Source organism: Gallinula chloropus, assembly GCF_964237585.1.
Source record: "Gallinula chloropus genome assembly, chromosome: 1".
Lineage (NCBI taxonomy): Eukaryota > Metazoa > Chordata > Aves > Gruiformes > Rallidae > Gallinula > Gallinula chloropus.
Window position 1 is genome coordinate 7,145,151 of NC_140085.1, and position 25,485 is coordinate 7,170,635.

The 25,485-nt window shown below is 39.9% G+C and overlaps 1 protein-coding gene across 1 annotated transcript in view; it reads left to right on the forward strand.

Annotated features, from left to right (window-relative positions):
* The window catches only part of CDC123 (cell division cycle 123), a gene marked incomplete at its 5' end in the record, with an annotated part of 35,768 nt that overhangs the window by 663 nt on the left and 9,620 nt on the right, over positions 1–25,485 (forward strand). Inside the window, 8 exons of the mRNA XM_084267619.1 lie at positions 391–462; positions 2,146–2,200; positions 2,954–2,986; positions 7,293–7,388; positions 8,077–8,183; positions 16,919–16,967; positions 18,617–18,692; positions 21,639–21,761. Of these exons, the coding sequence (XP_084123745.1) occupies positions 391–462; positions 2,146–2,200; positions 2,954–2,986; positions 7,293–7,388; positions 8,077–8,183; positions 16,919–16,967; positions 18,617–18,692; positions 21,639–21,761 (611 nt within the window). The remainder of the gene's footprint in view (positions 1–390; positions 463–2,145; positions 2,201–2,953; positions 2,987–7,292; positions 7,389–8,076; positions 8,184–16,918; positions 16,968–18,616; positions 18,693–21,638; positions 21,762–25,485) is intronic.

Below are 25,485 nucleotides of genomic sequence, written 5' to 3' on the forward strand. Positions count from 1 at the left end.
GTTTTTAGTCTATAGCACGCGTATAGTTTTGCAAAGTTTTGTGATAGTTCTGCATTGTTTTAATATTTGGGTGGTATAGGCATATTTTAGTTTGGACCTCAGAAGGATATCTTTAGTTTGAGCAACACATTGTCTCCTTCCTGCTGGCCACCTGCACTCTTTCTTTAATTTCTTAGAGCTTTGAAGGAGTGCTCTGCATCTGAAATTTCCCCAGAGGGGAAATGGGTGCCCCTTTTTGGGAAGGGATGAGGCGGAGGAAAGATAATTTTTTTATCCCCCGTAGTATTAGAGAATAAAATATACTGTATGTTCTATTAAGAAACAAATTACTTTTATTAAACTCCTGTTACTATTTCAACAAGTAATATGAAAATCTCATGTTTATTCCAGTGTTATACTCCCCCTGCCAGAGAATGTGAAAGAATATTTGCTGGATGATGGAACGCTTGTGGTTTCCGGAAGGTAAAGGGTGTTTCCCCCCCCTTCCCTGCTTCAAGGATTAATGCTATTTTATATTCACAGTGCTATTTTATATTCACAGTGCTATTTTGCATGCGTATATTGTTTATAGTGAGTTTTAAATTTGACCAGCCTAGTTACAGAAAACCTCATTCTGTATGAGCATGTGAATGGGCTGACTGTTGCTGTTAGTAAAACTTGCCTTGATGGTGCTTGTTGCAGATCCTAAAATCCTGTTAATACATGTGATTCTAGACCAAGCAGGGGCTGTTCTGTCATTTTCTGTTTCTCTCCTTTCCTTGTGGAGCCTCCCAGTCTGGGTGTCAGTGCACAGCCCTCTCTGATGCAGTTGGCTCCAGTTCAAAGGCTTGATGAGCAGCCTTATCCAAGTGACATTACCTAAGTTTGATTCTCAATAAGTTAAGCTATATATAACATCTGAGTAAATTATTGAATTTATATAATCATTTGCATACATCAAATCCATATGTATGACAAGGCTGAATGTCCTGTATATATACCTGCACTAAGATTTTGGATAGAGAAGCGAAGTGAATAGATATGATACAGTTGGTAAGAACCAGGCCTTGTTTTCTGCTTAGAGGCTCACTGTATGGCTTCCTTGTAAAATTATTATTGCATGCATGCATCTTCTTAATGATCAGACTCAGAAATCAGTCCATGCTCCATCCTTTCCTAGCTGGTAACTTGCCTCTTGCAGAGCAACCAATTAGGCTGTGAGTATAAGGGAGTTATGTATAATTTCTCAGGAATCAATTTATATAAAACTGAAGGTACTTAAACACCATTTAAAGATGAGAAGTCTTTCTTTTGTGGTAGTGTTTTTTTTTTAACAAGGTATCCATAAAATAAAAGTTGCTTTTTAAACCTTTTTGTGTAAAGAGCAATATCGTCACCTGCTTCTGGCAGAATTGTGCAGTTCATTTAGCAGCAGGTGTTTATTTTTTAATCCACCTTAAGAAAAGCTGAAACTGAGTATTTGACTTTACAGCTATGTTACACAAACAGTTTCTGTTGTGTTGAGTGAAATAATGTATAATTGACTTAAATTTACATTTTAAAAAAAGTTTCCAATTTAAAATCCCTTTTAGAAACCACTGCACTAGTATCTGACTTCTAGATCTCAAAAACTGAGTTGGTAGTTTAATCCCTTTGGAAACTCTTTAAAGGACTGCAGAGACTTTGCTTGTTGAGGAGTTGACTTTTCTCTGTGTGGAGTGTGAAGACTCTTCTCAGAACCAGAAATTCACAGGTTAACATCTGAAACTCTCAAGTTTCATACGTTTTTACTTGGAAAAGGAGTATGAAGGCAAAGCATATTCAACTTGTTTAATTTGTGCTTCTGTCAGTACAGTAAAGTTGGAGAAGAATGATTAGTAGGTTATTAAAAAGCTTCACTTACGGTGTTTTCGGAACAGAAAGTGATCTGCTCATTTGAAAGAAGCAAAGTGCTCTGGGTAGGCCCAAGTCTAATTCCAGGGTGTTTAGTCTTCAGTTTTCTGTACTGGCTTGCTCTGACTTTTCTCTGCCAGGGATTTTTGAGGCTTAATCTTCTTACAAACACATTTTGAGATTGACAGCTGGTAGATGCTGTGGAAGTGTAATGTATATGGTCAAGTCAAATTCTAGTGCTTAATATTTCCCCTACTGATTTTTTTGTTTTAGAGAAGATCCCCCAAGTCATGCTCAGGAGGGGAGTGATGATGCAGAGGAAATACAGGTCAGTATAAAATACAACTTAAGTTCAAGTTTCTTACGAAAAGTATGAATGTGTAACCTTTTCTGCATAATATGTAGGTGAGGGGAGTACTGCACAAAAATAATAATCACTTAAAAACATCAGTATTTATATAATGACATCAGGAAAGGTTTCAAATATTTCTATGCTCTTTCACAGAACACTTTTTTATTTATTGATAATTGCATTTGTAATAATGAGTAGGAAATGTTGGAGGATGTTGGAATGAATTTAATGCTGTTTCACAGCTGGAAAAATTAGGAGGAATTAGTTATTTCAAGAAACAATGGAAGTTTCTGAGGCTGTAATAGTTCAGAAGGGTATTCTAGAAGAAAAATATTGAAAAATGTTGTAGGCACAAGGTGAAAACACATACAAAAAGGAGAGTAGAAAAAAAAAAGTGAAATTAAGGAGGTGGTTAAGCCAAAGACAAGCTTTAGACAGGGTAGACTGTTCAATTCTGAAATGTCTGATTTTGTGATATAAATCACAATTAAAATATGTCTTTTTATCCATGCGATAGAATATGCCTATTCTGTCTTCTTCTGAGTGTACAGTATTTTTCTTAATTTATAGCTGCAATAATTAGATGATGGTGATGTTGTGGTACAAGAAGTCCAGGGCAGTGATTTGATCACAATGTTGTAGGGAGCTGTATGGTTTCTGATGATCTCATAAATTATAAAGGATGTTTCAGGAAACCAGTGACCTTTGATTTGTTCTTATTTTTAACAGTGGTCAGATGATGAGAATACAACAACACTTAAGGTAAGGCCCTGTAAAAGCCTAACATGGGTTTGTCAGCTGTATTCTTTCTGCAACCTTGTCATATAAATTTGTTGCCAATTAGAGGTCTCTGTTGCTTTTTAACATTTTTTATAGGATCGTTTAGGTTAGAAAAGACCTTTAAGATCATCAAGTCCAATTGCAAACCTAACACTACCAAGCCCACCACTAAACCATGTCCCTAAGCACCACACCAACACATCTTTCAAACACCTCCAGGGATGGCAATCCCACCACTTCCCAGAGGAGCCTGTTCCAATGCTTGACAACCCTTTTGGTGAAGAAATTTTTCCCAAGATCCAATCTAAACCTCCCCTGGCACAACTTGAGGCAATTTCCTTTCTTCCTATCACTTCTAACTTGGAAAAAAGAGCAACCCCCACTTCACTACAACCTCCTTTCAGGCAATGGCATCTCCTCTCAGCCTCCTCTTCTCCAAGCTAAACAACCCCAGTGCCTTCAGCTGCTCCTCATAGCACTTGCGCTCCAAACTCTTCACCAGCTTCGTTGCCCTTCTCTAGACATACTCCAGCATCTCAGTGTTCTTGCAGTGAGGGGCCCAAACCTGAACACAGAACTTGAGGTGTGGCCTCACCAGTGTTGAGTACAGGGGCACAATCACTGCCTTGATCCCTCTGGCCACACAAGCCAGGATGCTGTTGGCCTTCTTGACCAACTGGGCACACTGTTGTCTCATGTCCAGCTGGCTGTCAAGCAACACCCCCAGGTCCTTTTCTGCTGGGCAGCTTTCCCAAAACCAGTGGTGCACGGGGTGGTTGTGACCCAAGCACAGGACCTGGCACTGAGACTGATTGAACCTCATAGAATGAAGACCATTTAGATGAGTGGCAGTGTAGGTTTCTGTAACTTTAACTTTAAAAAAGTTTTGCTGGCTTAACTTTATTTAACTAAAAATAAAACCCTTTACTTCATCCTCAACAATCACACACTTGTTAGACTATAGGAAATGAACTGAAGTATGGCTCTAAATATAGCACTTGCATTTTCACCACTTTGAATATCTCCCAATTACTTAATCAGACTGGATGCAGAAGAAATGAAGCCCCTGCAGCTCGATTTTCGCAGCTCTTCTCTTACACCTTTGCCATTATTTCCTCCTTAGTAAATTTCTATCATCATGGTTTTCCCCTTTTCCTGTCTGTGCTCTCCTTGCACTGTACCTGGCTTACAATCAGGATCATGATGGATGTGAACCAGGGTTCCTTGGTTTTGGGGTTTGGTTTTTGGGGGTCTTTTTACATCTTTTTTTGAAACTTGCTGTTGCCCTGTCATTGTCAAAGTAAATATACTCTGGCTACTTGTCTGTCAGTGCTGATACTACTATCAGATGCCTAATGCTCAACATAGTGTGGGACTGCTCACATTGGATTAGGTGCAGTATAAACAGCCACTGCTCTGTGTTGCTACCACAGAATTTATAGCATGGATTTTAAAACTAATACATGCCAAATTTGCACACTCTTAATAGCTTCAGTTCGAATATCTAAGCTTTGATAAAGAGATGCCTCGGATGGTAAATTATTCAGAACGAGGATTTTGATACCCATCTTTTGCAAAGTTCATTTAATATTGCTGAAGAAATAATATCACACTTTTGAATCAAGTTTTGGTACAGTGTACAACACAGCAAGGAAACACATAGTCAAGGGGTATGATACTCATCCGGAGGGTATAGGCTGAGTGATTTCAGCTCAGCTGGGCAAGAAGTGTGTACTCTATAAAGTGTGTACTCTATACAGACTGCATCGTTACAGCTAATGCCTTTCTGGGGCTGGTTGGGATGGAGTTAACTTTCGGCTGTTGCTGAGCAGTGCTTGCATAGCCTCAAGGCTCTCTATTTCCCCTCTGCCCCTGCCCCTCCAGCAACAAAGCTAGGGGTAGGCAAGAGAAGGAGTGGGGACAGGGCCAGGATGGCTTACCCAAAATGTCTTAAGGGCTATTTCATACCATGTAACATCATGCTTAGCAATAAAAGCAGGGGTAGAGGAAGAAGAGGGATGTTTTGGCCTCCAAGGTAGTCCTTGTTCAGATAGGCTTTGTCTTTTGCCACTCCTGGCACTTTGAAAATAGTTAATAATGTACATGGGTTTGTGCCCATGGCTAGTTCCTACAAAAACACACCTATGTTTGGTCAAAGAGAGAAACTCAGAGTAGAATTTCACAGCATGCTCTTTATCACCTTGTAAATTTGGTAGGTGATTGCTCTGAAGACTCCACCCAAGGCCAGTATGTTTTCTCCACCTGAAAACTAGGGGCTGCTCTGAGGCTAGCAAGTGAATGGTAACAGTCTTCTGTTGCCTACTATCAATAAGACAGTGATGAAAAGAGTGAAGGAACAGCCTGTATAGAATGCAGAAGGGCAGGGAGCTGCACCTGGAGTTACAGCAAGAGATGAGAGCAGCAGTGTGAAAGCTTGACAGACACTGGAGAACATAATGTGTAAAGAGTAGTGGGACAGGCTGGAGACTGCTGTTCTACAGTTGCTGTCAGCCTGGGGTGTTTGTATTTTACTAATGATAAATCCCAGGTTATAATTCTCCATTGGTTTCTTGGCTCCAGGGAGCAGTGAGGTGGGCTGCAGTTGTGATTATTTGGATTTGATGTCCCACCTGAGTTGTCAGGTGGAACTTGTTTCCATTGCCCCTTCTATATTCAGAAGAACAATTAGAATATAGGATTATAGAAAGCTGTTTTAAAAAATACATTAGTATTGATGGTTGCAAAGCATTCAGACTTTAGGAAATGTTGGGATTTAGCTTGTTTAGGCAGCCTTAGAGCTGTCCTCCTGTGTTACTTCTTCATGTGTCTTATCAAATGACTTGCTGGTAACAGTTTCCCAGGGAGGCTTAGTGCGTGCTGGTATTACACCTATCGCAGGACTCTGGACTTCTGTTAGCAAGAGGAGGTTGGATCAGAGTGCAGTGAATGAAGAGTTTTACTTCTTGCAGGAACAATTTCTGGAATTGACTGAAGATCTAAAAAGTAAAGCAAGAGGAGTGTTTTTTTCAGTTTTTCAAGTGTAGTTTCCCATGGAGATTATGTTATGTACTAAGGAAAGACTTGGGGTGTTTGAAGTTCAGTCTAGGTCACTGTGCTAAAATGTGAGGGGTTTAAGTGTTTGCATTTGAGGGGAGCTGCAGGAAGGAGATGCCAAAGTGTATGAACTGGTTTTGATCACTTTTGTTGCTGTGAGAACTTTGTTGTTTTAGAGACATCAATTAGATTTAGCCTAGAAGATACCTTTGAGTTGAGTTTAAAATAACTCAGGCAGAAATAATGTACTTATGTGCTTTTTGCTACAAATCCTATCACATGAAAAATCTTTGACATATGCCTGAAAGGCTTTCATATTATTTTAAGGTCATCAATATGGCTTTTTTCTTCTATTGCATCAAATTCAGAGTGGATCTTATAGCATGCATATATATAAATATAGAAAAATATATGTGTGTGTGTACATATGTATATGTAATATTACCCCTATCTTATGTTTACAGCATTGACAGTGTTCTTTGCAAGGGAAAGTTTTCTAGTCCAGCCCATACCTTTGTAGAGTGTCCTCTATTTTAATACAATACATTATTAAGGAGCTAATTTGAGTCCTACTTTTGAGCTGATTAAAGGATTGCTATAACAATACTTTGTAAAACTAAAGCTTAAATGAAGAGCTGTCACTCTATACATTGTTTTGTTTACTTTGCTCTTATTGTATTCCTAAATGCAGCTAGAGAGCTATTGCAAATCAGAACTGATCTCTTTCTGTCTTATAATACTTTGACAGAAACCTTCAACATTTGTGTGTGAGGTGTTTTTAAGGAGAGGCTTAATTCTAAACAAACTAATTTTGAAAGTTTATTTTTAAATCTTCATGTATCTTATTTGTATACAATAATTTGCCATCAGGTATAAAGCAGCAGGTATTTGTTTAAGGTCTGTTTCTTTGACTTGCACCTTTGTGGGCTGCTGAGTTTTTCATGATGAATGTTAGTAAGTTTCAGGTTTTCTCCTGAAATTCATGGAGTCTTGTTGGCAATGAGAGTGAGAACTGGAAACATATTTTCAATTTTCTCTGTTTGAAAGAATGTTGGAGTTGATTCTTAAGTGATCTATTTCTACAAGTATGTTATTTTTGTGGTGTTCCTGGTTCCTGATTTCAGGACATGTTTATTTCTTCTACAGTATGTGTTTCTAATGGTGTTTAGAAGGTGGCTATGCTTCACTATTAAATGTATTGAAATTGATTTTTTTGTTGTTGCTCTTTGTTCAGGCACCAGAATTTCCAGAGTTTACAGCCAAAGTTCAAGAAGCAATAAGCTCCTTGGGTGGTAGTGTTTTTCCTAAACTTAACTGGAGTGCTCCAAGGGTAAGAATGCTGGGTCTCAAAGCCTGTAACAGGATTTCTGTTTGTTTTATCTTAATGCATTGGAAAGAAGAAGAGACTAGTAGTTCTGGTAAGGGAAGGAGATTTAGTCAAGATATTAGTAAAGTCTGATACTGCAAATTGCTCTGGTGGATTACAGCTAGATGGTGCACTGTTTGGTGAGAGTGATGCAACACGGCATTGTCATGCTTACATAAAACTCTGTATCCCTGTCATAGGTAACAGTATGATGGTCACATGCTCCTCTGTTTTTAGTTGAAAAATTTGCCTGGGATAAAGATTAAAAGCCTCACATTAAAAACAAAACCAAACAAAATCCCAACAAACTTTTGTTTAGTAGTTTTTAGGTACTCCATGTGTACGCTAAGGATGGGTGCATCCAAATGTTTTTATATCATATTATTATGGGAAACTTGTATTCAAGCTTTTCAGGAAAGTGCCTGGAAGCAGTAAGGCAAAAATTTAGTTTTTAAATGGATCTGCTCTGCTTTCAGCCAACTATTGTTAAGGAAAGCAGTAAGTATTGTGTCTCATGTAACAGCTGATGAAGCTTTCCTCAAAATCCAAAAATACCTTTCTGCATGTATTTCAAATGCTGCATCATATTTAGTGCTGATAGATCTGTAGCTAGAAAAGGTTCATTTTTGGATAATCTCCTTTTTTTGTTTAGGATGCCTATTGGATAGCAATGAACAGTTCTCTGAAATGCAAAAATCTCAGTGACATCTTCCTCCTCTTCAAGAGTTCAGATTTCATTACTCGTGACCTCACTCAGCCGTAAGTACCTTTCTAGGAGACCATCTTATCTATATCCAGTCAAAAAAGCCCCTAACCCTCTGAGGATAACTTTTTGGGATCTTTTGAAAGATCCTACTCTTTAAAGTAGTGATAACTATCTGGTATAAAAACACATATTCATGCTAAAAAGTTATTTAGGTATAGTAACGGAAGTTTTAGGTACAGTAATAAGTTGTTTGATGCTTTCCCCCCACCATGCCTTTCCTCCTTCTTTGTCTCCCTACACTGTGCAAAAAGTAAATGCTGGGTCCAATTTAGTGCAGAGAATTGTGAGACAAATTATCTTCATTGATACTTACCCTGAGTGAGTCTTTTGTAGGAAAACAGATTGTTTACCTAGTGTCAGTCAACAAGAGAGGAGCAGCCTCCATTTTATTCTTATACTTAATTCTTTTCATTTTGTGAAAATGAATGAAGAGTAAACCAAGAATACACATTTAAGTAGTGCATGCAAAACTTTTTACTGAGTTTACATCACAAAGTGATGTTTTAATCTTGCCTTTTTTTTGCCTTCTCGACCCTCTTGGCTTGCTGCCTACCGTATTGTTGCCAATTCTTGTGGTATCCCAGCATGACTTCACCATGTGCATTTCAAATCTTAAAGCTGTTGAAATTTGTGTGGCTGCATGGAAGATGCCTGAGACTTCTGCTAACTTACTCCTAGAGCTGCTTGTGACTCCATGTTCTTGTAGCTCGTGAACAGATGCACCCCAGGAACTGTGACTAGGGATAATAGTTATGGATAAAACTACAGATGTGATGTGCTTGGGGTTTTGTCTGCTCCTGCTCACATGAAGAGAGTACTTGATAGGAATAGTTTCCTCCTGTGATACCTGTATCTGATTCCTGTTATGCATTTCTAAAATCAGATGCAGGTACTGCAGCCTTTTTTCAAAAGAAAATAAAATTATTGCAATCAAGTGTTACTGTTACTATTATTAATATTTTTTTTTTCCAAAAGAGAGGAATTTCAAAGAAAAGGGCAAGCCATGGCTTGGTGTCTGAGAGATCATTTTCCAGTCATTATTCAATACATACTTACATTACTGCAATATTTAGGAGATTAAATCAAGGCACAGCCCGTGTTCTCGGTGTTTTAGAGAGGGTTAACAAGCATAATAGTTCTGTTAAGTAGCTTATGACCCATTAAGGATTGTCTGGTCTAAAATGTGAAATTGGTTGCATTTATGCTGTGTAACTGCCTTCTCTTTTTATTCCTGCAACTCTAATAATGCTCTTTTCCCCTAATTTGTTGGTACCTGAAAAAAATTACAGGCAGCAACAACCTCATCCTTATCTCTGCATTTATGGAGTGCTAGCAGTGCTGTCAGTCCAATTCTGATGCTAGGTTTTACATTATGCCTACCTTACAGTATTTTGAGGTGGAGGGGAGAAGGTGTTTAAGTGAGAAGACAGTTTGAAAGGTATGTTGGACTTAGGAAACAATTGTGAGCACTGAGAATTTATGATTCTGGAATCAGAGAGAATGAAAGCTTGGAGGTTGGTGTCCCTGCCTGTGGCAGGGGGTTTGGAACTCTGTGATCCTTGGGGTCCCTTCCAACCCAGACCATTCTATGAATCTATGAAAGGAATAAGGGAAATGAGAAACTTACAGTTTACATTTCAGAGTTGAGTGAAGAGTAATTCTCAAGAGACTTTAGTGCCTTACCAAGGAGTGTTTTTTCATCATTTCCCCTAATGGGGGGCTAGGTAACTTTGCCAGGTGTCTTGAGAATGATTTGCTTGAAGGGTTGAGCATCAAAATTTGTGTCCTTTATTGTAACTGCTTTCAGGACTTGTGGGTCTGAAAAGATACAAAGTGTATCTACAGTTCAAGCCCTTTGTGAATATTAAATAATAGGATTTTTCTAACTATCCTCATACATGATGACATTCAGCAAAAAGTACTCTGAGCTCCTTGTTTGGTTAACCAATTTCTAAAGAGCTTGGGACACAATCAAGTGTTTAGCAAGCACCATTTGGTGTAAAAGGTGTGGCAACTCTGTGTGTGCTTGTGCTCTTAGTTTATGCCATTTGTATGGTAGAATGAGTTAGTGTGACAACCTTTGCAGAGACAGAAAAAGCATTTTCTGTCAGGTTCTATCTCGTAGCAGGTAAAGTTAGTGCCTCAGCTATTCACCTTGCCCTTGGCAGACAGCACTGATTTAGTTGTAGAGGCAGTGAATGCATTCTAGCTCTTGTGTTGTGAGATTTCACAGTGTGGGTGTTAACTTGAACCATCAGTCATTTCACCTTAAGTTCACACCAGACTAAGTACAGTAGTGGCTGAGCAGCCTGTAGCAGGCACGCTCTCTTCTATTGATGCTGCTGTGGGAGAATAACCCTTAGCAGAAAGGCAGCACCTGAAATTGCAGTAGTTTGGTCCATTTAGACTCCTTTTCCAGTGTGATAAGACCACACACACCACTAGATAGTGCAGATCAGCTGCTAGGGGTAAGTAAGCCATCCTTGTGACAGGATTGTGGGATTGTGACCTAATCAGAAGGTTAAGGTGACGCTTCATTTGAGAAGTGTTCTTTTTCTTTCCCTTCCCTAATCCAATATTAGTATAATTTCAGGTTCTGGAGGGGTTTTTTTTTGCCAGAACAGGCTTTATAGCTCTGGTAGAGTTAACATGGGCAGTGCAGCCTTGCAGTTTCCATGAATTTGAATGGAAGTTGTACTTAAGACTAGGGGAACATGTGTAATATGTAAAATCACTTTGGTCTCTATTTATATTTTATGAATATTTTAGAGTTGATTAAAACATGTCTTCTTGTCCAGTCTGTGTATGGTATTTCTGAATTGCAAAAGTTAATTGTACAAAATGTCCCCAGCCAAATGGTGAAATCATTATTGCTGAATCAGAATGGTGGTCTTCCTTAATTATACTATTGATTAGCTGCCAGTTCCCTAGTCCTTAGCAAGCAGAAATTAAAAACGTAGCTGGCATAAGAACTTGAAGTGCTGAACAAATGAAAATTGGATACATAATACATTCAAATCCCCTGGAAGGGCTAGTCAGAAGAGGGAGAAGGGATAGATATTTCTGCTTTTTTCAGACCATACTCAGTATGGTCTAAACGTTTATTGCCCTGTGTAAGTAACAGCTGGAATGTTGTGTACCCTTTCAGTTTTGTTTGGGTTTTTTTTTTTTCCTGTTCAACTGTATTAACTTAAAAATCCACAGGTCATAATATGGAAAAGACTTTTCAGTTTGTGTATTTATTTCTTAATCCAGCTTTGTCAGTAATTTGGGACTTAAGGCAAACCACTCTCTTTGTCTCTTTGTCTTCCATTTCCTATCTGATATCGATCCATGTGTTGTCCAGGTCAGGGAACTGCCCTTGCTGTAATTCTCAGCTGTCACAAGTTCAGAGAAAACTTCAACTATGTCATACTTCAAAACAGACCATGAAAAATACAGCATTAATGCAGATACACTGAGCACAACTAGATAAGCTTTGACTGTGTGAAATGTTTGGATTCTTTCATGATGTTGACGCTTTCTTTGGTTGAAAAGCTCAGAATAATGAGTTAACTTTCCTCCTTGTTAACTTTGTATAAATTAACGAAGACCTTCAGAGCAATGCAGTCATTAATGTAGTCAATGTTGTTTCTGCTTCAAAGCAAGCATTGCATTTTACTTAGCTGAGTTCACAAAAGACTTGTGCATCATGACATCCTTAACTTTTCAGGTTTTAATGTAGGCTTTCAAAAGCTTAGTGTGGTGGATAAGTGATAAAAAAACCCACCTTTCTAATTAGGATTTATGTTTAGTGATTAAAAATCCTTTTAAAGCCCTGTTGAGGGTATTGGTTTAGAACAGTTTTCTTCCTTATTGTTAGAGCGTATGGACTATGTTTTGTTAAGACAAATAATCATGGTGTCTTTAAGGCTGGAAAATCCTCTAAGATCATTAAGTCCAACCATCTGTCCAATGCCACCATGTCAACTGAACTATGTCCTGGAGTGCCACATCTACATGTTTTTTGAACACCTCCAGGGACAGTGACTCCACCACCTCTCTGGGCAGCCTGTTCCAGTGCCTGACCACTCTTCCAGTAAAGAATTTTTTCCCGAGATCCAACCTAAACTTCCTGTCATGCAACTTGAGACCATTTCCTCTCGTCATTTTGCTAATTACTTGGGAGAAGAGACCAATATCCTTTTAGGTAGTTGTGGAGCAATGAGGTCCCCCTTCAGCCTCTTCTCCAGGCTAAACAACCCCAGTTCCCTCAGCTGCTCCTCACAGTGCTCGTGCTCCAAACTCTTCACCAGCTTCATTGCCCTTCTCTGGACAGGCTCCAACATCTCAGTGTCCTTCTTGCAGTGAGGAGCCCAAACCTGAAACCAACACCTGAGATGCAGCCACACCAGTGCTGAGTACAAGGGCACAATCACTGCCCTGGTCCTGCTGGCTGTACTGTTCTTGATACAAGCCAGGATGCTGCGGGCTGCCTTGGCCACACTGCTGGCTCATATTCAGCTAGCTGTTGACCAACACCCCCAGGTCCTTTTCTGCCAGGCAGCTTTCCAGCCACTCTTCCTCATGCCTTGATTGATCACCTTGAGACTGGTATAAATATTAGCAGTAGTTCTATTGATAATGATAATGCTCTTTCAGTTATAAGCTGCTTGTTCTATGTCATGCTCATAAGTAAACATTGGAAAGTTTGTCAGTTTTGGAGATTGTTCCTGTTCTACAGGGGAATACTGGATGTTTTAAATGTGCAAATGCTATAATTGGGATTATGAATTCCAAAATGTTCTTATTTTTCCAGATATTTAATAATCACAACCCTAGAGATGAAATCAGAAGTCCTGTAGGTTCAACATTGTTCAAAAGCAACAACAGAGGTGCAGCGTGAGTCCCCTGTGAGAATAGCTGTTTTCTGTTGTGCACTTAAACACTGTAAACTGACTCAGTATATTACTGGATCAGCTGGTGCTATGGTCCTGTTACTTCCAGAAGTTCATTTCTGAAAACTCTTTGTGAAGCTGTCTAGACAGGTCAAGTAAAGAGTCTAAAAGTAGCCATTCAGCCCTTCCTAAACCCAGGAAACAGGGAAGGGGCCACCTGTGCCGGGTGTCTTAAGTAAGGAATATCTGCTTGATTAACAGAGCAGGTGAAGCACCTCCCACTGGGCCAAGAAAAAGTTTCCAAATGTATTAATGTGCTGGATACAAAAGAACACAAGGGGAGTTGAATTTATAAAAAAAAATAATTAAAACTTAAGTGTTTATAAGAGGGCTTAGTTAAAATTTAAGTGCCCGTTTCTGAGAGCAATTAAGAAAGTCTGTTCTGGAGTGAGGTTTAGTCTGTCAGGCTCTGAAGCACATTGTTTGACTTCAAAACCTAGCAGATATTTCTATCCTTTTTGGTTTTAAGCTAGATTGGGGTTATATTTTTGTTGTTAGACTTAATTTTTATAAATATTGAATTGCAAATTATATAGAAATTACATCTTTCTGAGGTGTGGAGGAGTGTTTGTTCTCCTAACAGATCATAGGAGGCAGTGTTGCCTTATGAAGATGTGACTTTGGCACAGTAGCTGTTAGGTTTTGATTTAGTATAGTCTGTTTTGAGGTAGATACTTCCACAGGAGAGGATGTGGAAAATGAAGCCTTTGATTATTTTTTTTTCTACAGGTTTTACTCATATCCCCTTTTTCCTAGCAATTTACACTGTAGTACAAGATCCCTTTTTGAATGGTGCATTAATTTCCTATTTCTCTTAGTCCTCAATGTTCCAGCAAGGTTCAATATTCAGGAAATAAAGATGCAATTCAAAGGCTGTTAGAAGTTTCTCTCTTTTTTTAATTATAGAGGTTTTAAAATAAACTCTGAGATGATAGCAGGAGAGCTGACAGGTACGGAATAACTTTTACAATCTCATTATATTCATAATAGTTCATTATCTACAGAATAATCTCAGTGACTTGCAAATGAGTTCACAGCTCTCTTAGCAGGATAGTTACTGGAGGTCTTACATACTTTCTTAAATTGCTTTTCTCAGTTTTGAAAACTGAACCACATAATGGCTTCATGTCCTGTGTCCTGTTGTCCAGCATATGCATCTGGAGATTAACGTGCAGCTGCTACATATAAGGAGACCTTGCTCTTTCTGTTCTTCACATCTAAGCATAAATATCTAAACAAGTTGTTGACCACAGCACCAGTTTATAAGCTGTAGAGTTTAATTCCTTCACCCTTAGTAGTATTCAAAATGACAGTTTTCGAAGGCTTCAGAAGAGGAAGCCTGGATAGCTCCCAAATTTGGTTTCCTGAAGTCTCCTCTGATTGCTCTTTCAAATACCTCCAAACCTGAGTAGGATGAGGGTTAAAGAAACCCCACTCAGCCTTCTGCCTCTTAGGATCAAAAGGCCTTGTGTAATAGAGTAGTTCAGCTGGGTCTGAACAACTAATGCTGCATTAAGTTGGTGAAAACTACAGAATTGCCCAAAATTTACCCATTAAAAAGGGGTGGTGATAATGTCCTTTTGACAAAAAAATCATGATAGTATTTAGAAGGAAAAAGACTACAAAAACCTGAGTGTTGGCCTTTCATGGCATTCTTCTTTTTTTTCACCGTTTGTACTCAGTCCTGTGTCACTGAGGTTCTATTTTGATAAATAACATTACCATGTCTTGCAGTGGTTTTGTCTATATTCAGAATTTTGTCTGTTTGCTTGATTTGGCAGCAATACCTGAGCAGTCTGTGAGCCTTGGGATGGCACCCAAGGATTTCCTTTTCTGACTTGCAAGGAAAGTGTCTTTCCCCACACAGATTTCACCCAAAATATTTGAGGGTTGACCAGGGGGTAATTTTGATTTCCAGCAGTCAAGAAAATCCAGCTTTAGGATTAAAGACAGCATGTTACTGGGATGAAGCAGAATCTGGGTACCCCGATCTCAGCTATGGAAATCCATGAGGGGCAATACAAGTCCTAGTGTGCAGGGCTGTAAAACTACACATGCTGGACTTCAGCTGGCTTTTTTTTATGTATAGTTGTGATTGGTTTTGGTTGGGGGCTGGTTCCTGAGTGTGGTAGGCATGTGTGCTAGTAAGGGAGGAATTTTGAGTCTAGCAAAACCGCAAGCTGTCACGAATTTGTTTCTATTGCCTTGACAGATCTTAAATTGCAGGGAATATAAACTGTAGTTGAAGGATGTTATCTGTTTACATAGGCTTACAGATGTATGTGATCTGTTTGACTACAGTACTTTTGAAAAGCATGCCTGCTATCGCCCTTCTTTGCTGTGTGTAGTGGATGTTAGTCTAAACTAAAGTGTGTGAAATTTATTTCTGCTGGCTGCATGCTGAATGAACTCTTACAATAGCTTTTCGCTCCAAACTGAAGGCTGGGCAGCCATATCTTATAAACAATGCTTATATTAGAGATGTTAGATTTCTGGATTGCTTTCCTAAGTTCAGAGCCAAAGGGAGATGGTATAAACGTTGCCATTTAAGACTATTGCTCAGCAGTGACCTTTAACACAGTTCTGTGCATTGCAGTAGTTTGTTGCCAATAAGGTCAGGGAGTACACTTGGAAGGAAAATGTATTTTCTTTTCCCAATTCCTTTTGAAACTTACAGAATTTATTGCAGGCTTTGCGGTAAAAGCACAAAAAGGTGCATAGAAGTTGGCTCCAGTGTAACTACCTCTGTTCTTGATTGTTCCTGAAAGGTGGTACAGAGAGTCAGCTACTCACAAGGGACAAAACCTTGACGTCTGCTTGCAGTTATGGAAATAGTTTTGTTTATTCCCACTCTCAAGAGATCTGTAAGAGTATTTCTTAAGGCTTTTGCTTTAGAAAAACGCTATGCTGTGGAAACATCACCACTCTGATTTGCATCCCTTATTCATGGAAATGAACTGCTCTAAGGCATGATGATGTGTCTCTGTTGTGTGGTTTAGGAAGTTAAACATTAAAAGTACTAGAGGAAACATGCTGCAATGAAACTAGATTGGGTTATTCAGGTTCATCTGGTTCTTTGAGAATCTAGTTATGCCAACGTAATAAAGAGGAAAGGAGCAGCACTGCTGATTCAAACAAAAAACCCTAAGTGGTGAACCCCAGGCTGGTTTGGGTTCAGAGGGACCTCGAAGCCCATCTGGCTCCAACCCTCTGCCATGGGCAGGGATGCCCTCTGCTAGCCCAGGGTGCCCAAAGCCCCATCCAGGCTGGCCTTGAACCCTGCCAGGGATCCAGGGGCAGCCACAGCTTCTCTGGGCACCCTGTGGCAGGGCCTCACCACCCTCACAGGGAAGAATTTCTTCCTCATATCTAACCAAAATCTCCCCTCTTAGCTTCCCCTGTGTCCTGGTCCCTCCCTGCCCTTGTAACCAGTTCCTTGGAGACAAGGATGTTGGGCAGAAGTGTCAAGTAAGAACACATTTCAGCCACATTCCTGTCCAAATTGAAGTGCTTCCAAATTGTACTAGGTGAAAAGAGAATTCCCCCCTGCCCCCAGGTGTGAAAAGGAGCTTTGTTACTGATCTGTTGAATGTGTTTGGTATATCAGAAATAATATAACAGTATCTTTTGGGGTTCACAAGTTGGGGTTATTTTTCTCATTATGGCCAAAATCACAGAATCACTAGGTTGGAAAAGACCTTTGAGATTGAGTCCAACTGTAAGATCGTCGAGTCCAACTGTGAATCTTAAATGTAAAAGCAGATCTTGATTCCTGTGCCTTGCTTTTCCAGATTTATTCACTGTACTGATGATTCCCCTGATCCATCCCTGGGCTATGAGGTAAGACTTAGCATGATTTCTAGGTAATCTAAATGAATCGCTCACAGGCGAGGGCTGCCGTTTGTGCTTGGGTATGTGCCCATTAAATTTGTTCTCTTTAATTGTATTGCTTGGGCAGTGTGGGGAAGCCTGGTTAAGTGCTCCAGGGCATAAGGAAACTTAATTACAGATCAGAGATGAGCTCAAGTTCAGACTTTCGAAGCTTCCTTGCCGTTTTCTCTCATGTCTGTCAGGTGTAGCCAGGAAGGACAAGTACAATAGCTGAAGATCATGATAGTGTCTGTGCCTCTTGGGACTATCCCAGCTGTGGTTACTAAGAGAGAAGCTAGCTGTAGATCCTGAACTGATCTTTTTGCATATGCTCATTACCAGATTAAAATGGTAACATGCCAATGTAGATATTAACAATGCTTTAAACTCTTCCTGTGGTGCTGTTGCTTTATGATAGTATCATGTCTCTTAATAATTTTTATGTAAATATAGCATTTGTCATCATCCTGTGGGCTTAAGGGGCTTTAGAAAAGTCAATGAACCCTGTGGTTTTTTCAAGTGCTTTAAAAATACATCTGAAAGTTGAAACAGAGTTCTATGTCCACACTACAGTTAGGAATGTCATCGTTGAGCACTGAGGGTTTTTTTTTGCTGCAGTTGATAGGTTTTTGGAGTTTCCAGTACCCATGAGCAGTAATTGAGGGCCCCAAAATAAAGGCTCCATCTGAATCCTCCAGCTTAGGAAATGCAGAAGCTTGAGAAAGTGACGGAGATTTGCTTTAATTACCAGGCAGTCTGTCCAATTGACTGTAGTAGTTTGGTTACTATTTCTATCTCATGTCCTTATTTTAACTGGTTTGCGCCTTCAAAGGCGTCACAGAACTCTGCTTGGGTGTATACCAGAATAGAGGTTGATTTGGTTAAATTTAATTTTGCTCATCAGCTCTTTTCACTAGGGAGCAACTTTCTGCCAATTCCATGACAGATTTGTTGTGTTGTACAGCATGGGCTGCTTTTTTTGCCTTTTTCCCCCCCCCATGCTTTATCATTAATGTAGCTTTGAAGTTGTTTCACAGTTACAAATGCTGTACAGAGTGGCAGAACAGAAGATAATTAAGGTGAGGAGGGGTCTTGGGAGGTCTTTAGTCTGTTCACATGCTCAGAACTGAGTAAGCAATGAGATAAATTGGGTTGCTTGGGATTTTAGCATATCTAGGCTGAAAACCTCAGTGGATGGAGGCTGCACCTCTGTGAGGAAGCTGTTTCAATGCTTGACAGTCCTCACAGTGAAAGTTTCTTCTTACATCCGGTCATAGAATAAGAGAATAGTTTGGGTTGGAAGGAACCTGAGAGATCACCTAGTTCCAACCCCCAACCTGGCCTTGAACACTTCCAGTCTGAACCTTTCTAGTTTGGGCTAGACCTTTAAAATGGTGCCTTGCAGCCAAAAAAGTCCTCAGTTGCTATGAATTTGATATTGTCTAATTGCTTTCAATTTGCTAAGATGATTAACTAGACTGCTGGTCAAGATTGTTTTGTTCTCTTGTATCAGAAATAACGTAAGACGTCATCTTGCATTAGAGCAAAGTAGAGAGTATACCTGTTGACAAAAACTTATGTTTCTGAAATAATCCTTTTCATTTGTTTTTCCTGTATAGCTTGTTCTTCGCAAATGGTGTGAACTCATCCCTGGTGCAGAATTCAGATGCTTTGTCAAGGAAAACAAGCTTATAGGTAAGGATTTTCTTGAAGATCAGATTATTAGGTGAAGTTCTTAGGAGTTTCTCTGATTCTTTATCAGCTGAATCTGAAGGCAGGTCTTTCTTATCACACCTCATTTCTGGAATTAATATTTTCTTCTTTATGTAATTTAAAATGTGGCATGCCACATTTCTCTTCCTGCTGGATTTGAAAGCCTGATGACACAGCATGCTTAATATTACAATGGGAATATTTTTAATTCTAATTGCTAATTCAAAAACTTCACTTAAAGACTGTTTTGTAAGTAACTCTCTTATCTTCAGGAGTAGATTGCGTCAAGCTTGCTGATTGAATGCAAGGGCAGTTGAGTATATTATGTCGATGACATGTGACTACAGGTGGATGTTATATGCCTCCGGGAGGTCAGAACATGTCCATAGGTGTACAAGGTGTCTGAGCTCATATTGTGTTCAGTGTAGTTTAGTAAACCTATAGGTCTGTTACTCTGGTTCAAAAATCTAAATATAAAGCATTTCAAGTGAAGCACAGAGCAGCTGGGGTATCTGCAGCATGCAAAGAGCTGGTGGGTGCATGGGGAGACCTGTGACAGCTAGAGGACAGGCAGATTGTGCTACAGCAAGTATTTTAGGCAGCTCTAGGGTAAATTTAGCTGAATAACACTCCTGGATGAATTGACTATTCTCTTCTGGCTGTAACAGTAGCTTCGACATCTAGTGCACGTAGGGGTGCTTGAATCGAGGGGATTAATTTCAGGCTAAATACTATTCTGTAGTTTTGGTTCATTTTTGGTGTAGTCTGCCACAGAATCGTTACAGATGAACAGGAATTTAAATAGCACAGGACTGATGCACACTTGTCCTTAACAAGACTGAATCATTCTGCATAAATTCTTCTAACAAGGAAATGTTACACCAGTGGTATAGCAAAGCTCTGATCCAGAATTTACAGGAAGGAAGGTGATTTGTTTTGCTCTGAAATAAACCCAAGTTTGCTTGTGTTGCCTGTCTCATACCTACACAATCACAAGCACCAAGATGCACATATACAAGTGGTCTGTCCAGGATGCCTTGTGGTGATACAGAAGTGAAGGGATATTAGCTATTTAGACCTCATTGCTTCTCCTGACTTCTTTTCAGCATGGTGACTCTATGCTTGTTTCGGATGTGCCTTTTTGTACCTGTTTAGAAGCTGTCAGCAATCTCTCTCTCCATCCTGTCCAACCTCTGTGAATCATTAGGAACGTTCTCCCTGTTCTTTGATTCCTGATCTGGGTGTCCTGTGGAGCGGGTGTTTTGGGATGTACAGGTCTAGGTGCAGTCAACACATACCATTCTCATAGCCCTTTTATTTGGCCATTCCTTCTGGTGCTTCTATGCTCATCTTCCAGTTCTGTCTCCATGCCAATTGCAGGTTTATTACAGTTCTCTGTAACAAAGTTTATCTTGCTGGTAGCAGAGATGCTTACTGACACGGCTTTTTGCAGGGGGAAGAGCCGAATCCCGTCCTGTTGGTGCTGCTGCAGCACCACAATTGCCAGAGATAGGCGTTGCTGTAATAACCTCTAAAACATTTGAATGGAGTTTTATTGTAGAATATAGGTAGTGATACTTATTTTCAAAGAATTTGTATGTTGGCTGATTACATTCTCTGCATATTTAATGACTAGGTTTTGAAACCTAGTAGGTGTACCAGTATGGGTTGGGGTTTTTTTTTTTTGGTTAGCACTCCAGCTGCATTTCTGAAGGCAGTTCCAACATTTTTCACAGTATGTTCCCATGCTCTCAAAATTATAAGCCTGTCAGTCAAACGAGGGAGTGACACTTTCATTGTGTAGTGACTGATTTTCCAGTTACACATCTGCACCCCCTGAGATGCCACCATCTTTTGGTTTTGTTTTTAGATCTGAGTTAAGCTGTGCAGTTGTATTAATAATTCAGAGTTCCACTGGTGTGATAAACTTTGTATGACCTTTTTAAAGGGTGCATCTTTGGAGACAGTCGGCATTTTCCTGCTGTAAAACTTAATCTCTGTATTTTGTATGTGGTTAAAATAGCAAACTGCCATGATTAATACATTTCCCTTTGGGGATTCTGGCTTTTTCTTCCCCTAAATAGCATCAGTTACTCATTCTGCATTGATGGGGCAGGTCTTCATTTGACGTTTGTCCCGCAGTGTATTGCAGTGTCTTATGTTGACATATCCTGCATGAGAACTCCTGCCAATTAAGATGCATGCAAGTATATAATCCCATTGATGTCAGTTTAAACAGTCTTGTAAATAAACAAAAGTCTGAAATTAAGATCTTGTGATGTAGCTGGGATAGTTTAGCTAACATCAGATATGGAAGAAGACCCTTGAGGGGCATAAATGAGAGAAATAAGGTACTAGGCTGCATTCCATCTCATTGATTTGGGGATTGAAGGTTTTACCTGTGGCACCTTATCAAACAGGTATGCTTTATTCCACATTTAATGAATCAGTTAAATGAGAACCTTTATGGTACGCTAGGATCTATCATCTTTGTTAATGAGTAAGCCTGACCTCTACCTCTCTCATTTTATGGTTCCTAATTCTGGTCCCTGTAGCTAATGTGCAGAACAGAAAAGGTTTTTGACCAGAGTAACCAGGGGGGATAAAATTGAAAGGAAAAGACAAGAACTGGGAACCTGAACTCAGGCAAAGTTTGCTCCTGAAATTCACACACAAATAGTGTGTGTACATATAAAATGAGGTTTGTGAAATGTTGACAGACTGTTCAAGGGGAAAATTACCAATAGAAGTGCTTTAGCTATTGGAGAATAAAGCCAAACAGTAAGTAATTCTTAATGATGGAAACTTGAGAGATACTCATCTTCTGAAATATAAATGATAACATGCCTATGTCTGATAACTGCGTTTTGTCTGGTTGGCTTTTTTGCATGCCTAAAGCTCTTTATAATGAGTTAAAATCATTGACAGGTATCTCACAGAGGGACTACACTCAATACTACGATCACATCTCTAAGCAACATGAGGAGATCTGTAGATCAATACAGGAGTTTTTCAAGAAACACATACAGTATAAATTCTTGGATGAAGACTGTAAGTATTGAAAGGCTTCAATTAATAAGGGGAGCATGGAGGAGGGAAGGAGGATGTTTATGAGGGTTTTTGAGTAGTTTTTGAACTACTTTAAATTAAGAACAAAAAAATAAATAACCCAAACCCCAAAGGAATAGGCTGGAGCTTTTCAGGACAGCACAGTGAAGGAGTGAAAGGCCCCTTCAGAAGGCATAATGATTTTTTTTTTGTAAGGCTTTTTCGCTTTAGACTTGTTTTAGTTAAGAATAATTCAAATCTGAGAAGTGAGGTAAGAAGTGCTTAACAAAAGGCATTTAGTAGTAAGAAGAGTACTTGCTTATAAATACATTATCAGATGTTTGCTGCTAAATTATTGATGTCTTCCTTGGAGAAAAGACTTGTAAACTTTTCAAGAAGTTACAATAATTTCTCCTAGAATATTGATGCAGAGCACTTTAGCTGCTGAAAGTTTTGAATAAAGGCAATGATATTTGATACACCTAAAGCAGTGTGTGTTCTTTCAATGTGTAGTCCTTTGCAAACCTTACTGGAAATAATTTCCTGACATGGTTTAGTGATAATTAAATAGTGTTCTGTTGTAATGGGTGATCAGGAGTGGTGAAAAGTGTGATGAGGAAATCTAAATTGGGTCTGGCACAGCCCAAACCTCAGTTAGTGAAATACATAAAAACAAGAATTGTGTATCAGTGCTGGCTGGTGTCTCTTGTAAAGTTTTGAAAACTCAATTAACCATGCTCAAAACTTACCTAAACGTTATTTTGCTGAGCCACTAGAGCAGTCATAGAATCATAGAATCATAGAATGGCATGGGTTGGAAGGGACTCCAAGGATCAGAGCTCCAACCCCCCTGACACAGGCAGGGACACCAACCTCCAGGCCTGGAGCTACACAAGGTTGCCCAGGGCCCCATCCAACCTGGCCTTGAACACCCCCAGGGATGGGGCATCCACCACCTCTTTGGGCAGCCTGTTCCAGCACCTCACCACTCTCTCTGTAAAAAACTTCCCCCGAGATCTAACCTAAACCTTCCATCCTTTAGTTTTAATCCATTTCCTCTTGTCCTTCCATTGTCTACCATTGTAAAAAGTTGATTCCCCTCCTGTTTCTCTGCTCCCTTCAGGGACTGGAATGCTGCAATGAGGTCCCCCCGCAGCCTTCTCTTCTCCAGGCTGAACAAGCCCAGCTCCCCCAGCCTCTCTTCATAGGGGAGGTGCTCCAGCCCTCTAATCATCTTTGTGGCCTCCTCTGAACCCTCTCCAACAGTTCCACATCTTTCTTGTATTGTGGGCCCCAGCTCTGGACACAGGACTCCAGATGGGGCCTCATGAGGGCAGAGAGGGACAATCACCTCCCTGTCCCTGCTGGCCACCTCTCTTCTGATGGAGCCCAGAATACCATTGGCCTTGCGAGCTGCAAGAGCACACTGCTGGCTCATGTTAAGTTTCTCATCTACCAAAATCCCCAAGTCCTTCTCAGCAGGGCTACTCTCAATAAGCTCTTCTCCCAGTCTGTATCTATGTCTATGATTCTTCCGGGCCCAGTCCAAGACCTTACACTTAGCAGTCAAATTGATCTGTCCGGTTTGACTTGCTGAAAAAGATACCTTTGGATGCCAATCTATCTTTTATATTAAAATTCTTAATAATTTGACTCTGCAAAGTTCCTTTATTTCAATCTAGAAAAGTCCTCAAGGGCCACTCCTTGAAGAAGACTAGTAGCCTGGAAATCAGTATACTAATTTAATAGGTCTGTTGCCCTAATGTTTTGAAGTAAGATCAGAGATGTGACATTCTGATTATTGTCTTTTAATTTTCTTCTGTGTTCCAAAGTAATTTTAGCTGGTATGGTAATTTTAGCTGATAGATAAGAATTCAGAGCACTATTTTGGGAAATTGATGCCTAGATTTAGATTCTGAAACTGCTGTCTGGTGAACTGAAAGGTCTGATGTGTCATCTTATGTAAAGGGTGTTATTGGAGTTACCTTCTGGGAAAAGGAAGTTTCAGGGTGACCTTCAAGGGTGAAGGTCTGTTAACCTTTTGTTTCTAAACACTAAGTGCTAGTGATGACTTCTGCAGAGAAATGCCATGCAGAAAATGGTTTATGCTTTTTTACCACCCTTTATTCATCCCCCAGTTTAGCCCTTGATCCACTGTCTGGTAGCATATGTGTTGTTAACAATAAAAATCTGGGTTTGCTTGCTTGTTTGCTTTTAAAAGAAAAGGTATTATCGCTTTTTCCTGACTTGTTTTGTTGGGGATTTGATGCTGTTTGCTCTGCTTTTTCCAGTTGGTCTGGTAGCATCTCCAGATGGAAGAGTTGAGTCAGAGCAGCTGAAGCATTGCGGAGTCGGAGCAATAGGATAACAGATGGGCGAATGCTTTATAAATACTTCTAACTGATGTTAGAACCTTCTAAATACCTTTTCACAAGAGGCCAGTAAGAACAGTGGTCTGGAGGTACTGATATTTGCTGTAGAGTTGAACCTTGGCTTGCCCTCCATTTGAGTAATTGCTGATGAAGTTTTACTAGAGTCTTGCTGGCACATGACATTCCTACTCCGAGGTGGTCCCTAAGAAGAGGGAACAGTTTAGGTGGTCTCTGTTCAGTGTTTGTGAGTGTCCTGAACTAGACCCCAGTTGTTTTCTTAATGGGGGATGTAAGACCCTGCTCTTAATGGGGATGTAAATTCCACTACATGCCGTTAAGCCTCGATGAGTGCCATAGGCTTGCTAGCTTACAGGTGTCATTCTAAAAGCTCAGATGCAAGTTTTCCATTAATGAAATTTGACTAATGAGGGTACAGGGTACAGGCAATAAGTTCAGCCTGAGAAGAAACTTAGGATTGCTGTGCTTTTCTTCACATTGATGATTTAGCCGCTGAGGGTTGTCTTCTTAACAAAATCATACCACTTAATTCCAGAGTGACATTTTGAATTGATGTAACTGAGCTTGTGAAAAATACTGTGTGGATTTTTAGCCTGTATAGTCAAAGCCAGTTACGTGACTGGCTTTTGTGCTGTTGAGTTGTGGTTTGCCCTTAGCCCAGCCAACTTTGTGTGAAATGTTAGATTAAGCTGCTGAGTAGCTTTACATGCATCGACGTGATCAATCAACATCCCAGTTACTGACAGGCAGCTTCCTGAGTAGTCGCTGAGGCTCAAGTGTTCTTCAGTCATATCCTGAGTTTAGTTTATTCCACATGTATTGGGAAATCTCTTAGCTGAAATATTCCCTTCCCTAGTGAAGGAAGTGACAACACAGCATTTGTCTGAGGTTTTTCTAAATGTGGCTTTTCTTCTTTCTTTCTGCTAAACTGATACAATGTCTACATGGAGTCATACCTGAATGTCCATTTCCCCAGCTGAGTAGAAAGACAAAGATGTGTTTAACCATGCAGAACAGAACCTCACTGAAAGATGCATGTACAAAGATTCACGCTAAATTAAAGCAAGAGGGGGGGACAGCAGTGGATCTCCTCAAGGCAGCTTCGCATCAGTCACTGAGTTGAAAAGGGTCTGTTGGAAAGAGTTGCTGGTAATCAGTAGGTGTGTTGTATCTGCTCTGGGTGAGGTGAAACCCTTTCACTGCCACCTCCTCCTCAGCACGCCCACTGACCCCTTTGTTCCTACAACCTGTTTGTCTTCTTATGTGATGAAGTCCTAATCCCCCTCAAGCAGGAACTTTCTCTTATTAGCTGCTTGTGCAATGTCTAGCACAGTGGA